We start from the raw sequence: 11,645 nt of genomic DNA, 5'->3' as shown, positions 1-11,645 counted from the left end.
TGGCGATGCTCTGTATGATAGCATAGGGCCACTTACAAAGGAACAGTATATGCCACAAATTTCCGGCTCACCCGACCGCAATGAGGATGAATGAAACAGAACACATGGCACGATTTAAGCATACTTCAAAATAAATGAATTGCAGGATCGACCTCTCGGTGACAAGTGCATACCTCCGCTACCTGCACGCCAACAGGGTCCGCGTAATGACCGCATGCAGTTCACGTGGTGCACGACTGTACTGTACATATATGGCATGGCGACCGTCCTACTGAGGGAAACTACTCGCTGGACAAAACCTGTCAATGGACTTTCAGCGTGGATACAGGTCCAACTCTGTGACTCACAAACGGTCTGTCTCTAGCATCTGCCAGGCCAACAATTAGCTGCTTATGTATGACTAGTTGCCAAGTGGGCGTCGTGAAAGGAAAATCTTGTCTGTACCATCTACAGAGTGATAGACCAGCAAATGGAAACAAGGGCAATCCCGAAACCTCTTCTGCCGGCGTTCTAACAACTCCCTCGGGCGACAGGGTATGCGTCATTGTTTCCTGCACTGTTGACGGGTGCATCAATAGCAAAATGCAGGCACAGTATATTCACACGTTCTTTGCCCCACACAACAACAGCCTCACGAGGGAACAAATTTCACGACGGTTAGGGTTGAACCTCAGTATAGCTTGATCGACATGTCAATTGAGAGTGCTGTCCGAATGACACTTTACTGCATCGAAAATGGGGTCCGTCGTTCTCGATATGTCGCAATTCTTTGAGATTCATACAGATATGTAGTTTGGCCATTCCAAACACTAAGTCGCACCTCCCAATATTTTTTGGTTCAGAGTGCCGAGCATTCTATAACTTCCACGCTAGCGTATCTTCTGAAGGAAGAACAAGACAGCATTTGCAATATTCTTTCAAAGTCTCTCGCAACCTCACAAATTCATTTTATGGCCGACAGCATTGACTCGTAACCTGTAGGCCTCCTGGGAGGCTGAGTCACATTCTGTCATCTGCAGACAACGGTGTCAGCTGCGCGTCGCCGTAATGTGCTTTATAAATATCGCCTGAGCTGTTTGCGTGTGCCTGCGAGTGGTAGCCATGGCTGCCAAGGGTAGCCATTAATTGACTTGAACGTTCTTTTGTTATACATGTGCTTTTAAAAACCAGTCCAGAGGATCCACGATATTACATCACGTTTCGTTGAGACCTGGCTTCTCGTGGCATGACGACAGAAGACTAGATTAGTGTTATAGATTAAGGGGTGCTTGTGGGCTGGTCTGGTTATGGCACTGCCATACCGGGCATGAATCAACTTAGACACGTGAAGTAAGACAGGCATTCGCGTTGTTGCCGTAGGAAATCGCAACGGGATGCTTTCCGACGAACAAGCAACAGATTCGGCTTGCAGCAAGGGCATATATACCAACCAGATTTGCAGTTAGGGTAATATTGCTAGTGGACGCAGCATGTTCCGTGCGATCAAGGTCAAAACGTGTAGACCACAATCTCAACAACGAGACTATCCGTACACAAAACTGTTTGCGGATGTAGTAAAATAAACAAAGACATCCCCAAGGACACAACAATAAAAACTCTTGATGTTAACAACAATGAACACGTTCATACATATGATCAGCCAACTATGAGCGTTCTCGTATCGACCTGAGCTTGGCAAATGCATACATGAAGCCACCTGTAATGTTGAGCATGGTGCCAGCGAGGTAGCGCGAATTCATGTCGACACCGCCGAACGTAAACGTGCCTATAGCAGTTTGGGCCATGGCCTTAACTTGTCCAGATACGACCGTACTAGTTGGTGAAGTGAGCTCCGTGCAGAGGAAGAGAGCATAGTTCAGTAACAAGCCCATGAACAATGAAGCGACAAGTACGACCAAGAAGGATGGGGAAGTCCAGTTTTCAAAAGCTAGTGCAGGAGAGATCTCGCCGACAGCAAGAGCAATGCAGCTAATGCATGGCAAGGAAAGAATGCTGTGGTAGTAGAGGATGCCAAAGGAGTTCATGCCTGTATCCACGCCGGATCGCTTGACAAATGTAAGGTACAGTGCCTGGAAGAAGCAGGAAGCGAAGCCCAGAAGCCAAGCAAAATTAGAACTTGAAAGGTCTGCATTGGCAGCGAGAACGGTACCCGATGACATGACGAGAAGGGATATGACGATAGCCCGGGTTGCAAATCTGTGTAAAAGCAGAGCCTCCAGAAAGACGGTGAGAAGCGGGGCGAGGCGCTTGATCAGCGTATAGCTCGGAACAGAAAGCTCGCGCAGGGCGACGAGCGCAACAGCTGCATTGAGGGAATAGAAAATACTGACGGGGGCCACTTGCCTGGCTGTTACAAGGTCAAAGTTTGCAAAATCGATGAGGTGAAGGACATCTCGGAGAAACCGGAGGAGGGCCACAGTAAAGAGCATCTGGAAGAGGAGGAGAACATTTGTGGTTTTGAAATGGTAGGTGTAGGAGAGGGCCTTGTTGACAAAGACCATGGAGGAGGAAATGACGATGTAAAACGAGCAGACGGCGAGGGAGACGAGGACAGTGCGACGGACCTCGGTGTCGGTCGGAGGCTTGGCGTCGGCCGAGGGCTTTTCGTCCAGAAGACGGACGCGGAGGGAGGAGTCGCGCATGGCGTCAGGGTTTTCGGAAGACGGAGGCGGCTCGGCGGTCATGGTGGGGGGTGGCGACGGCGACAAGGAGAGGGGCATGCGACAGGGGGGACGCCGTGTTTGAGCAACGAAGTGTAAGGGCACGGAGGAGGGCGGACGATAAGCATAAACTGCATTTGCGGTAACAGAGGCGATGGCGTCAGTGAAACAGCGATCATAATAATATTGGAATCTTTTATATGATTTATAGGAATGAATGAGCTTAACTTCATTGTGGGGAACGCGAAAATTGAAGCGGAGCAGGGGCGGACGTGGCCAATGAACATAAAACATTAAAACTTCTTGCAGCTTCCTATTTTGCGCTTTGGATCTTGAAGCCGATCATAGCCATCACAAACGGGAGAAAACCGTGAGACATTCGCTGACCTGGAGCCACGACCGCCACTGGCTGCAAGGTAGACGTCGAAATGCAAGTAGGCAGAGTGCCAGCACTCCGCGACAGCACGTGTCAGGGAATTACTGGATGTAAGAATTAAATGACTTGGAAGTGCACGTCCGCCCTGAGTGTACGAAACGTGTACACTGCTACACGTGTACAGTACTTCCGTCTCACACGTGTGGATTGTGAGAGTACTGTAATGCGTTCTGCGGATGCATGGTGTCCACTGCCGTACACATGCATGTAAAGTTTACAGCACTTCTGTAGATAGATGCTGGTACAGTAATGGAATCAGGACCAGCGAGGAATTGATGTATCCGGTTACAGTATACAGTGCGGCGTCTTTTCCCGTGGTGCCGTTAGTTTTATCGCATCTTTGAAACGGCCAACACGACGGGAGCAATCTCCGTAACGGCCAACGCGACAGGAGCAATCTCCATGCGCCGCATTGCACACAGGCACCGCAGACACCAGAATGGACAATTGCATACTTTCACAGTATTGAGATCCGCTCGGCACATCCTCATCCCCCGTAAGCGGCTTTGTGTTTGTGAGGATGCTTGTAGCTTGAATGATTTCAGCCCTCAGATCCCCGCTCGTCTTTCTCTTTAACATTCGGTGCGCTATTCATAGGGCTGTGGATATTGACCTGGCGGAATTGAAATCTGTGTGCGTTTTGTCTGCACGGTGCATGTGTAGGTTGGCTGGTTCGGTTGTGTCTCTGTATCACTACAACCGCAGCGATCAAGGTAGGCAGAGAAAGGGGTGTGTGATAATCGTGGAAAGAGTAGGTAGCGGTAAACGATAGGGAAAGTAGAAGGGAAAAAAAGGGAGGGGGGTGCCAGAGCTGGAGTCAACGAAAAGCGTAGGCTTACCGAGACTACAGACTTGGTCGTTACGTTTCTTATACAGCCGACCTATGGTGTGGCGGATGGAGCGAGCACCGCCGGCGTGCACAGTCCGGACTAAAATTCTAAAATAAATTAGGGAATTGTGTACACCCAAAAATTATTAGAAATTAGGAATGCCATCCAGCCTCTGCCACCCGCCGGCGGAGGGGCTTATATTGACAGATCCTACTTGATCGTCAGGTCGTTCGAGGAAAGCAGTGATTCCATGCACCCACACCGACCTGTTAAAGAGTAAACGATTCCCTTCCAGCTAGGCCTCCTGGGTTCGAGTTCAGAACTGAACTACAGACCCCATGAGTTAAAATTCCCGCCCAATCGCCGTCTTGAAAAGTAACCAAAAAACAACATCCCCGCGAGCCGTTGAGCCGCATAACTCACCCTTCCCATTGGCCAGATCAAGCAGCCTGCTACGACCAGATCCGTGTACTTGTCTTTACTCCATTGGCCTATCCTCCAAGGTCGCCTCTGGCGCCATCCCCTGCCCTTCTCCGACTTTTCCGTTTGGCTCTAGATATGTATCCTACCGTCTGCGTTACCGTTTCACACCGAGCCCCACCCGTCCACCTCGCTCCGATCCCGTCGCCATCATGCCGAAGACGCGCTCGCGTCAAGTCTCGGATGCTCCTCCCTCGCGTCGGAAGGCTTCCGCTCGTGCCGCCACTCCCCATGACGTCACCTTCTGGTCCGAGCCAGACGGCCTCGCCCTCGTAGGCAAGGCGATCTCCGTCTTGTGGCCGTCCGACGGAAACTACTACCCCGCGCTCGTCGTTGGCTTTCACCCTCGTGCCCGCAAGCACAAGCTCATTTACCTCGAGGATGAGTCCGTCGAGTCTGTCGACCTTGGCATCGGGCCTGCTCAACGTGACTTCCGTCTCGCCGATTCCCCGAAGGATCCCCTCGTCGGGAAGACCATCGAGTTTCTCCCCGACGCCAAGCCCCCCGCTGCGTCTTGGTTTGATTTCATGCGCGATCCTAGGGAGAAGTCCGCCCACAAGTTCTCCGTTATCGTCTTTGCTAGCATCGACTATGAGCCCCAGCCAAATGAGGTCTGCTCCCCGCCACGGCCCAAGGGAGATTCGACTCCCAGCCAGTTCTACCGCGTCATCTACTTGGCGAACGAGTACCTCGCCACTGTCGATCTCGCCCACGTCGACTACAACATCGAGACGCCGCCGCAGCAACCGGAGGACCCGGTCATGGAGGAGATGGAATCCCGCTCGGGCCCCGGGTCCAAGTCTGCTCTTCCGCAACAGTTGCGCCGTTCAGGCACTCGCTCTATCCAGGACGACGAGCAGGACGGCGCCGGGGGCGACGATTACGAACCCACAAAGGCGGAGCAGGACGACGTCAGCGATGATGCAGACGAGCAAGACGAAAAAGAACCCGTCGTGAAGAAAGATTTACCACCCTCTTTGTCCGAGACTATCGGACGCGTCACCAAGGCAGCAGAGGAGGCTGGCGCCGCGGATGTAGTTGTTCCGCCTGCTGTCGTGGGTCAGAAGCGAGCCGACAGGAAGTATCGCGCCTCCGGAACAAAGGATTTGGTTGTTGACGCGATGAGGGACGTCGTGATGGACAAGAAGAATGTATCCGTAGACATCGATACTGGATTTGATAAGCCTGAGCCTGGCACCAGTGTGGAAGTGAGTCCTGATGGCTCACCGAACGCTGTCCCACTAGAAAAGACAGGGGGCAGGGCTAAGGGTGAAGGCAGCATCGGCACCCAAGACACACGCGACGACCCCCTGGAGCCGAGGTCTGCAGGCAAAAAATCTGGAAAGTCCTCGCGTCCGGTCCCTGCGTCACTCTATCCTCCGCTATTCGAAGATGAGGAAGGAGGAGATAACGACACAGCATCGGATGACGAGAAGTTGGGCTGGGCCTCTGAAGAAAAGGTGGAGGGAGCTGGAGAGTCGAAATCCCAGGTTGGGGATTACATTTCCCTAGACCTCGGGGACGGGAACGAACCCCGAAAAGCGTTTGTGGAAGCTTATTTGCCCGGGCTTGACAAGCACTTTGTGGCCTTCTGCGATAACAAAGGCGGCAATTTGAAAGTGAAGCTGACGAGAAGTAATCACACTGTTCTCGCAGATGACGAGGTGCATGTCCTAAGCCGCACCCCTATTGCAAAAGAGGATCCAGGCGCTGCCGCGGGACGATCCAAGCGGAGGCGCAACGTCTTGACACTGTCTGATAGCAGACCGAAGAAGAAACTGGAGGCGAGATCACCGCCCATCAGAGGTGATTCGGCTGGTCCGGAAATTTGTGGGCGGTGCCTAAAGATTGTTTGGCCGGAGAGCGAACTCGTATATACCGCACTGGTGCTTGGCTTCAATCCGGAAAAGAATGAGCACTTGGTGGTATACTTGAGTGATCACTGTGTGGAGGTGGTGCAGCTCAAGTATCGAGAGTGGAATCTGCTTTCACGAGAAGACGAACCATGGATTGCACAGGGTATGCTTGGCAATCGACTGTACGTATTGTGGAACGGCGAATACGACTCTGCTGAAGCAAACGAAAAGTCAAAGGAGATATTTGACGGTGAATGCAAAGTTGTGTACGAGGCTTACGTGTTAAGTTACGAGGGAGAAGGCAAATACCTCCTTTTATACCCAAACACAGAAGATACTGAAGTTCGAACTCTTCAGATGGATGAGAAAGAAAGAGGTGACCAAAAACCACTGGAAAGGGAATGGGGTCCTCTGGGTGCCGGTGCTACAGAAGTGGCGGGTCTTCCCGTGGTCGGTTGGGAACCCTGAATAGAATTGGAAGCCAATGCGTGACAAGGGGAAGATTTGTTTGTTTGTTTGTTTTTTCGTTCACCTGACATAGCAGAAAAACTGCGCGCAGCCCATTACTCTTTGTATACACAAATTACCTGGAGATACACGCGCGTAGGATTTGTTTGTCTCGTGGTTGAGCAGACGAATCCAAGTGGACAACAGAAATGCTCTTCGTTCTACAGCGCTTGACAAGAACTACAAAAAAATGAAGGCCTGTTGGTTGGGAATTGCAGAATTCCTCTGCTCTCTTTATGCCCCTGTAAAAACCATACTGTACTGCGCCAAACTTTCCCATGCAAAGCTCTCTGTGGTCGAATTCTAACGCTATTCAAGGCGCGACATAAATGAATTCGGACAGAATCGCTGCGATAACTCATACAAGGATTCAGCCGTGCCCAGCAACAGAGAAGTTATGATCCGTTTCGTTTGGCGAAGAAATCGATGATCTCATTCACCGCAGCCATCATTTCGCCCGGCAAAGTCAACACAGCCACGCACATGCCAAAGACAAAAACCATAAGCACAGCGGCACTAGCAGCAGCCAAGAAAAGTCCAAACACGAGCTTTGCCCACCTTTCAACCCCTCGCACCTCCCCCACACATCTTCTCATGGTATCGACGACACACTGCGGTCCACATCGACTCAAGTTCCACGTCCTCCCACACCGCTTCCGGACTTCATGTGCGAGGCAAGCCTTCCCTCCGGCGCATCGCTCCACAGCGGCATGGAGGGCCGGTTCGAGCAGTGTGAGGTCGAGGCGGACAGCAGTGGAGTTGTGCAGTACCCGCGAAAGAAGGATGCGGACGCGGGTGGCGGAATCGACGGGGGCGGCGAGATGCAGGACGTGGGTGACGTCGGGGGGGCATGTTTGGACTGCGCATTTTGGTTGAAGGACGACGTGAAGCATGCGCGAAGGCTGTAAGAGGGTAGCGCTGACGTGAAGGCGGTTGATGGGGAGCGGAGGGAGGGTTAGGTGGAGATAGTTCTGGCTGAGCGATTGGGATATGCCGGGGGTGATCCTGTTCCTGTTGAAGGATGGGGTTAGGGAAGCAAGCAAGGTCGAGGGAGAGAGGAAGAGCAGGGCGTGGGCAGAGGGCAGGGGATGGGAGAACGACAACGATAGATGGACGAGAAATGCGAGGCATACAAGGGCATGCCCCATTGGCACCATGTTCAACCGTAGGGTAGAGGAAAGGGAACGAGGTTGGTGAGCAGCGTTGGGAAGCACCAAAGCCAATGTGGCGCGAGTTTGCGCAAGCTGGGCGACGATGGCTTGGTGTGGAGCATGTATGCAAGGGGTGGATGTCGAGAGTGTATGTCTACCAGAGGGATTCAACGATCCTTTTGGTGTTTACGCAGGTGCTACGGTACTCGAGCTGCAGATGACCTGGTTTGTAATTAGTGGTGAGGTTAAAAGGGTCGCGTTCATGATGGTGCCAGTCCCGTGTGCTGAGATGGGAGGGCAAGGGCGATGCTGGGTGACGCCGAATCTGGCATGATGGGTAAAGTTTAGTATGATGATATGGGGGGGTAAGCAAGCGAATGCTATTAGGAACTGACTATTGGTGTCTATGGGTGCCCAGCCCCAATCTGATTGGATGTACTCATCGTTATGCAAACGATGGGTTTGCAACCCTGCGTGGCACACATCTACTCACCATCGTAGCTCGCTTCCACGAACAGAGGGACGTCGGCTGTACTCATACATATCATCTGCAACAAAGTTTCTTCCTACCCTCATCCTGATTAACATTCCCCACATTTTAGGCTTTTAGATGTAGGGGAAGGAGCAACGACTATCCGGCACATGAGATATTTACAACCGTACAATCCCGCCACAGCCCTTGCAAAGCTTGACATTCCTACTACTGTACAGTGCCCTTCGTACTGTGCTGGACAATACGGGCACGGCTAATGCATGAGTCAATGAAACGAGTCAATGAAACGAGGGTGGTGCTGCCTTTTTCACATTCCTGACTTAGCCAAAATCACAAATCTACAGATGTCTGTAGATTTGTGATTTTGGCACGTATCGTGAAGTAGAGTACTGTAGGCAGTACTGTAGACAGTGCTCTAAAGCATCTTTACTTCACGATACGTGCCCCAGCATGATGCTTGGGGGTGTGGCCTATTATTCGTCACGAACTACGCTTGCTGGAGATGTTTTGCGGTGTTCAGGTTTGCTATGAATTCTCACGTGCTATTGTCGAGCCGCATTCGTCGCAAGAGACCTAATCCCGTGTTCCTCGTCCCACTCCTATTGCAAATAGCATCGTCTCTGGATGTGATCAACGCGCCACAGTCCCTGTCGTAATATATTGACCGCCTTGATGAAAGCTACGCCCGTATCCACACTCTAAACCATATTCATGTGAAGGGCGAACAAGAGAGATTACAGTAAACGCACCGTGCCCATTCTCGCTGATCCTGCTTCATCCTCTACCTTACTCAGAACCTGCTTTCGTGGCATTCTGAAAATCTCCTATTGGACTGTTTGCTGGACTCTTAAATATCTACAGGTATCGCTGAGGTGCGAGATGAGCGCATATCCTCACCTATTTTCAAAGTAGAGCTTCAAACCGTTTGGCGTTGCAAATGGCCCTACGCAGGTGGGTACTGCATCTTTTAGCGGTTTCACACTCACCCTTTGCCGCAACAAAACCTGAACCACAAATGCCTTCATCTCCAACATGGCAAAGCGCTGACCGATACATCCACGAGAGCCGAAGACAAACAGACACCAGTACATTTTTGATTGCGCCACCACATAATCACGTAAAAATCGATCCGGGTTGAAATGTGCCGCGTCTGAACCCCATATTTCCTCGTTTCTTTGTATTGCCAAGATTGGTGTTCGGACAAGGGTGTCTTTCGGGACTGTGAACCCGTCTAGGTCGACAGACTTTGTCGTTTCGCGTGTGTTAAAGAAGACGGGTGGGTACATGCGAAGCGATTCCTTCACAATGCGATCAAGAAGCGGCAACTGATCCAGCGCCTCCATACCATCATCCGCAGACCAGGCCTTCAGCTCCTCACAAAGGCGGCCCTGCCAAACCGAATCGCGAGCCAACTCGTACAGCGTCCAACAAACGGACATGCTCGTCGTCACCTGTCCTGCAACCAAGAAACTCAGAACTGTCTCCACCATTGCCTCATGTGGGATGTTCTTCTTCGTGTCTTCATCTACCATTAAGGCAACCAATGGAGTCCCGGCTTCATCAGGGCCCGACTCGATTTCGCGAGTACGCTTGGCGCAGATGTCGCGGATCGTAGTTCTGATGTAATCTTTTAAATCCTTCCTGTAGCTAAAATGCTTTTGGTCTATGAACCAGAGGAACTTATGACGGATTCTATTAGCAAGCATCTTCAGCGGTGGCTCTGGGAAGACGATGTAGTATGCTTCTTGCAATCGAGCAACAACGTCTGGTGTCGTTGCATTCTTTCCGAGACAAGTCTCGAAAATGGCAACAAAAGTCGCAACTCTCACCTCGCGCAATACATCTCCTCCAGAGTTCCCCATGGTGCTTAGTCGTTCCACCAGCAAATGGCCCTGGTCGAGAAAAATATTCCCGACAGTACTAAGCGCGTTATGATGCATTGACGGAGCGACAGCTCGTCGCAGCCGAGAGTGTTTTTCGCCCTCTGCCAGCAGAAGTCCATTTTCGCCGACCAGGGAAGCAATAGATCTCCTTGTGGACGCAGCCTTTTTAAAGCTGGCTTGTTTCGAAACATGAACCATTCGAATGGCTGACTCAGATGTGACGAACAGGCTACGTTCTCCGAAAAGGGAAAATACCTGAAAGACAGGACCGTGAGCTTTCCGCCAGGAATTTATCAAGGATGCCGTGTCAAACGCATCTGCTCTTAGAATATGGTACAAAAGGTTATGGCCGACCGTGTATCGCTTCCAGAACGGCAGCGGCGGAAATGGGATGGAGTAGAGATCTGAGTTGGAGGAGTTGCGGATGTATGTGAGTATGCACCCGACGGTGTACTTGATGAAAATCAAAAGGAGGAAAAGCGGGGCGCAAGCGCGCAGCCATTGCAGCGGTTCCATATTGCTGAACGCGGCGTCGCCAAGGCGGGAAAGGATTGGAGTTGGGCACCTTATCTGAGATCTGCGACAGTCAAAGTGAAAGATGCTGGTCGAGGGTGTGTGTGCTTTTGTCAACTGTGTGGAGGTTGTCTGGATTGACGGCGGGCTGCAAATGTGGGACAGCAATGCGGGTCGCTCTTTGAAAAGCAGATGTTGAGGCCAAGAGGTGCTCTCCAGCTTCGAATGCGGTCGAGAATATTTCCAGGCGGAGTTGGAGCCCACTCCAATTGCCAGGCAATGAGGCGTCTCATGGGTATGCCGGACGAGAAGGGCTGGCTTGTTGTCGCATGCCGGTGTGGAGCCTATTCTCGACAAACAATGCGCACTAATTCATATCTGCTTTTTTAAAAACATTGCTATCCAATTGGGGGATTCGTGGCTCAGGAACCGTTGAGGTCAAGACTGTGCGTTTACAGGTCGGTCGGTTAGCTCTAAGGAGAGGTGTGAATGGAGACTTTGGTACATGTATGTATGTACGGAACGATACCCAAGCGTTTCAGTGGACGGACGGGACGGTCTTGGTGGACCGTCCACTGGCAAGCCACCTGTGTGGCCTGAGGCCACCCAGATGTCGGACAGATGCTCATGAGGCCACTGGCCTCATCAGCAGCATCTGGCCGGCATCTGCCACATCACACCCTCGTGTCCAGGACAGCCAGCACCTTTACAGTACCATACGTTCCCCCACGTCCACCTGAGCTCATTCATAACCCATTCAGACAGTCCCCAGCTCCTTCACGGAGATGTCGACGGCATCTGCAAGTCGAGGCTTTACCTTCCCTGGCCAACGAACG

At 51.7% G+C, this 11,645-nt stretch overlaps 4 protein-coding genes; 2 read left to right on the top strand and 2 right to left on the bottom strand.

The window, feature by feature from the left end:
- Window positions 1-1,643: 1,643 nt before the first annotated feature.
- CHC_T00005337001 (hypothetical protein) lies at window positions 1,644-2,684 on the bottom strand. Its single transcript, XM_005716976.1, has one exon. The coding sequence runs from the start codon at window positions 2,682-2,684 to the stop codon at window positions 1,644-1,646; it is 1,041 nt and encodes a 346-aa protein (XP_005717033.1).
- Window positions 2,685-4,558: 1,874 nt separating this feature from the next.
- On the top strand, window positions 4,559-7,040 carry CHC_T00005336001 (hypothetical protein). XM_005716975.1 is given in 2 exon segments: window positions 4,559-6,730; window positions 6,731-7,040. The coding sequence occupies 1 exon segment, from the start codon at window positions 4,559-4,561 to the stop codon at window positions 6,728-6,730; it is 2,172 nt and encodes a 723-aa protein (XP_005717032.1). The 3' UTR covers window positions 6,731-7,040.
- A 1,823-nt stretch (window positions 7,041-8,863) lies between these two features.
- On the top strand, window positions 8,864-8,944 carry CHC_T00005335001 (hypothetical protein). Its single transcript, XM_005716974.1, has one exon. It carries the CDS (start codon window positions 8,864-8,866, stop codon window positions 8,942-8,944), a length of 81 nt encoding a protein of 26 aa, XP_005717031.1.
- A 362-nt stretch (window positions 8,945-9,306) lies between these two features.
- CHC_T00009144001 (cytochrome P450 family 805B-CYP805B1) lies at window positions 9,307-10,812 on the bottom strand. Its single transcript, XM_005716973.1, has one exon. It carries the CDS (start codon window positions 10,810-10,812, stop codon window positions 9,307-9,309), a length of 1,506 nt encoding a protein of 501 aa, XP_005717030.1.
- Between the last annotated feature and the right edge of the window lie 833 nt (window positions 10,813-11,645).

Source organism: Chondrus crispus, genomic scaffold (genome assembly GCF_000350225.1).
Source record: "Chondrus crispus Stackhouse genomic scaffold, scaffold_286, whole genome shotgun sequence".
Classification (NCBI taxonomy): domain Eukaryota; phylum Rhodophyta; class Florideophyceae; order Gigartinales; family Gigartinaceae; genus Chondrus; species Chondrus crispus.
This window is presented reverse-complemented; position numbering and strand designations above follow the sequence as displayed.

Bases quoted from the DNA above. Each gene is read 5' to 3' on its own strand.
- CHC_T00005337001 (XM_005716976.1), bottom strand. From the start codon at position 2,684: ATGACCGCCGAGCCGCCTCCGTCTTCCGAAAACCCTGACGCCATGCGC.
- CHC_T00005336001 (XM_005716975.1), top strand. From the start codon at position 4,559: ATGCCGAAGACGCGCTCGCGTCAAGTCTCGGATGCTCCTCCCTCGCGT.
- CHC_T00005335001 (XM_005716974.1), top strand. From the start codon at position 8,864: ATGATGCTTGGGGGTGTGGCCTATTATTCGTCACGAACTACGCTTGCT.
- CHC_T00009144001 (XM_005716973.1), bottom strand. From the start codon at position 10,812: ATGGAACCGCTGCAATGGCTGCGCGCTTGCGCCCCGCTTTTCCTCCTT.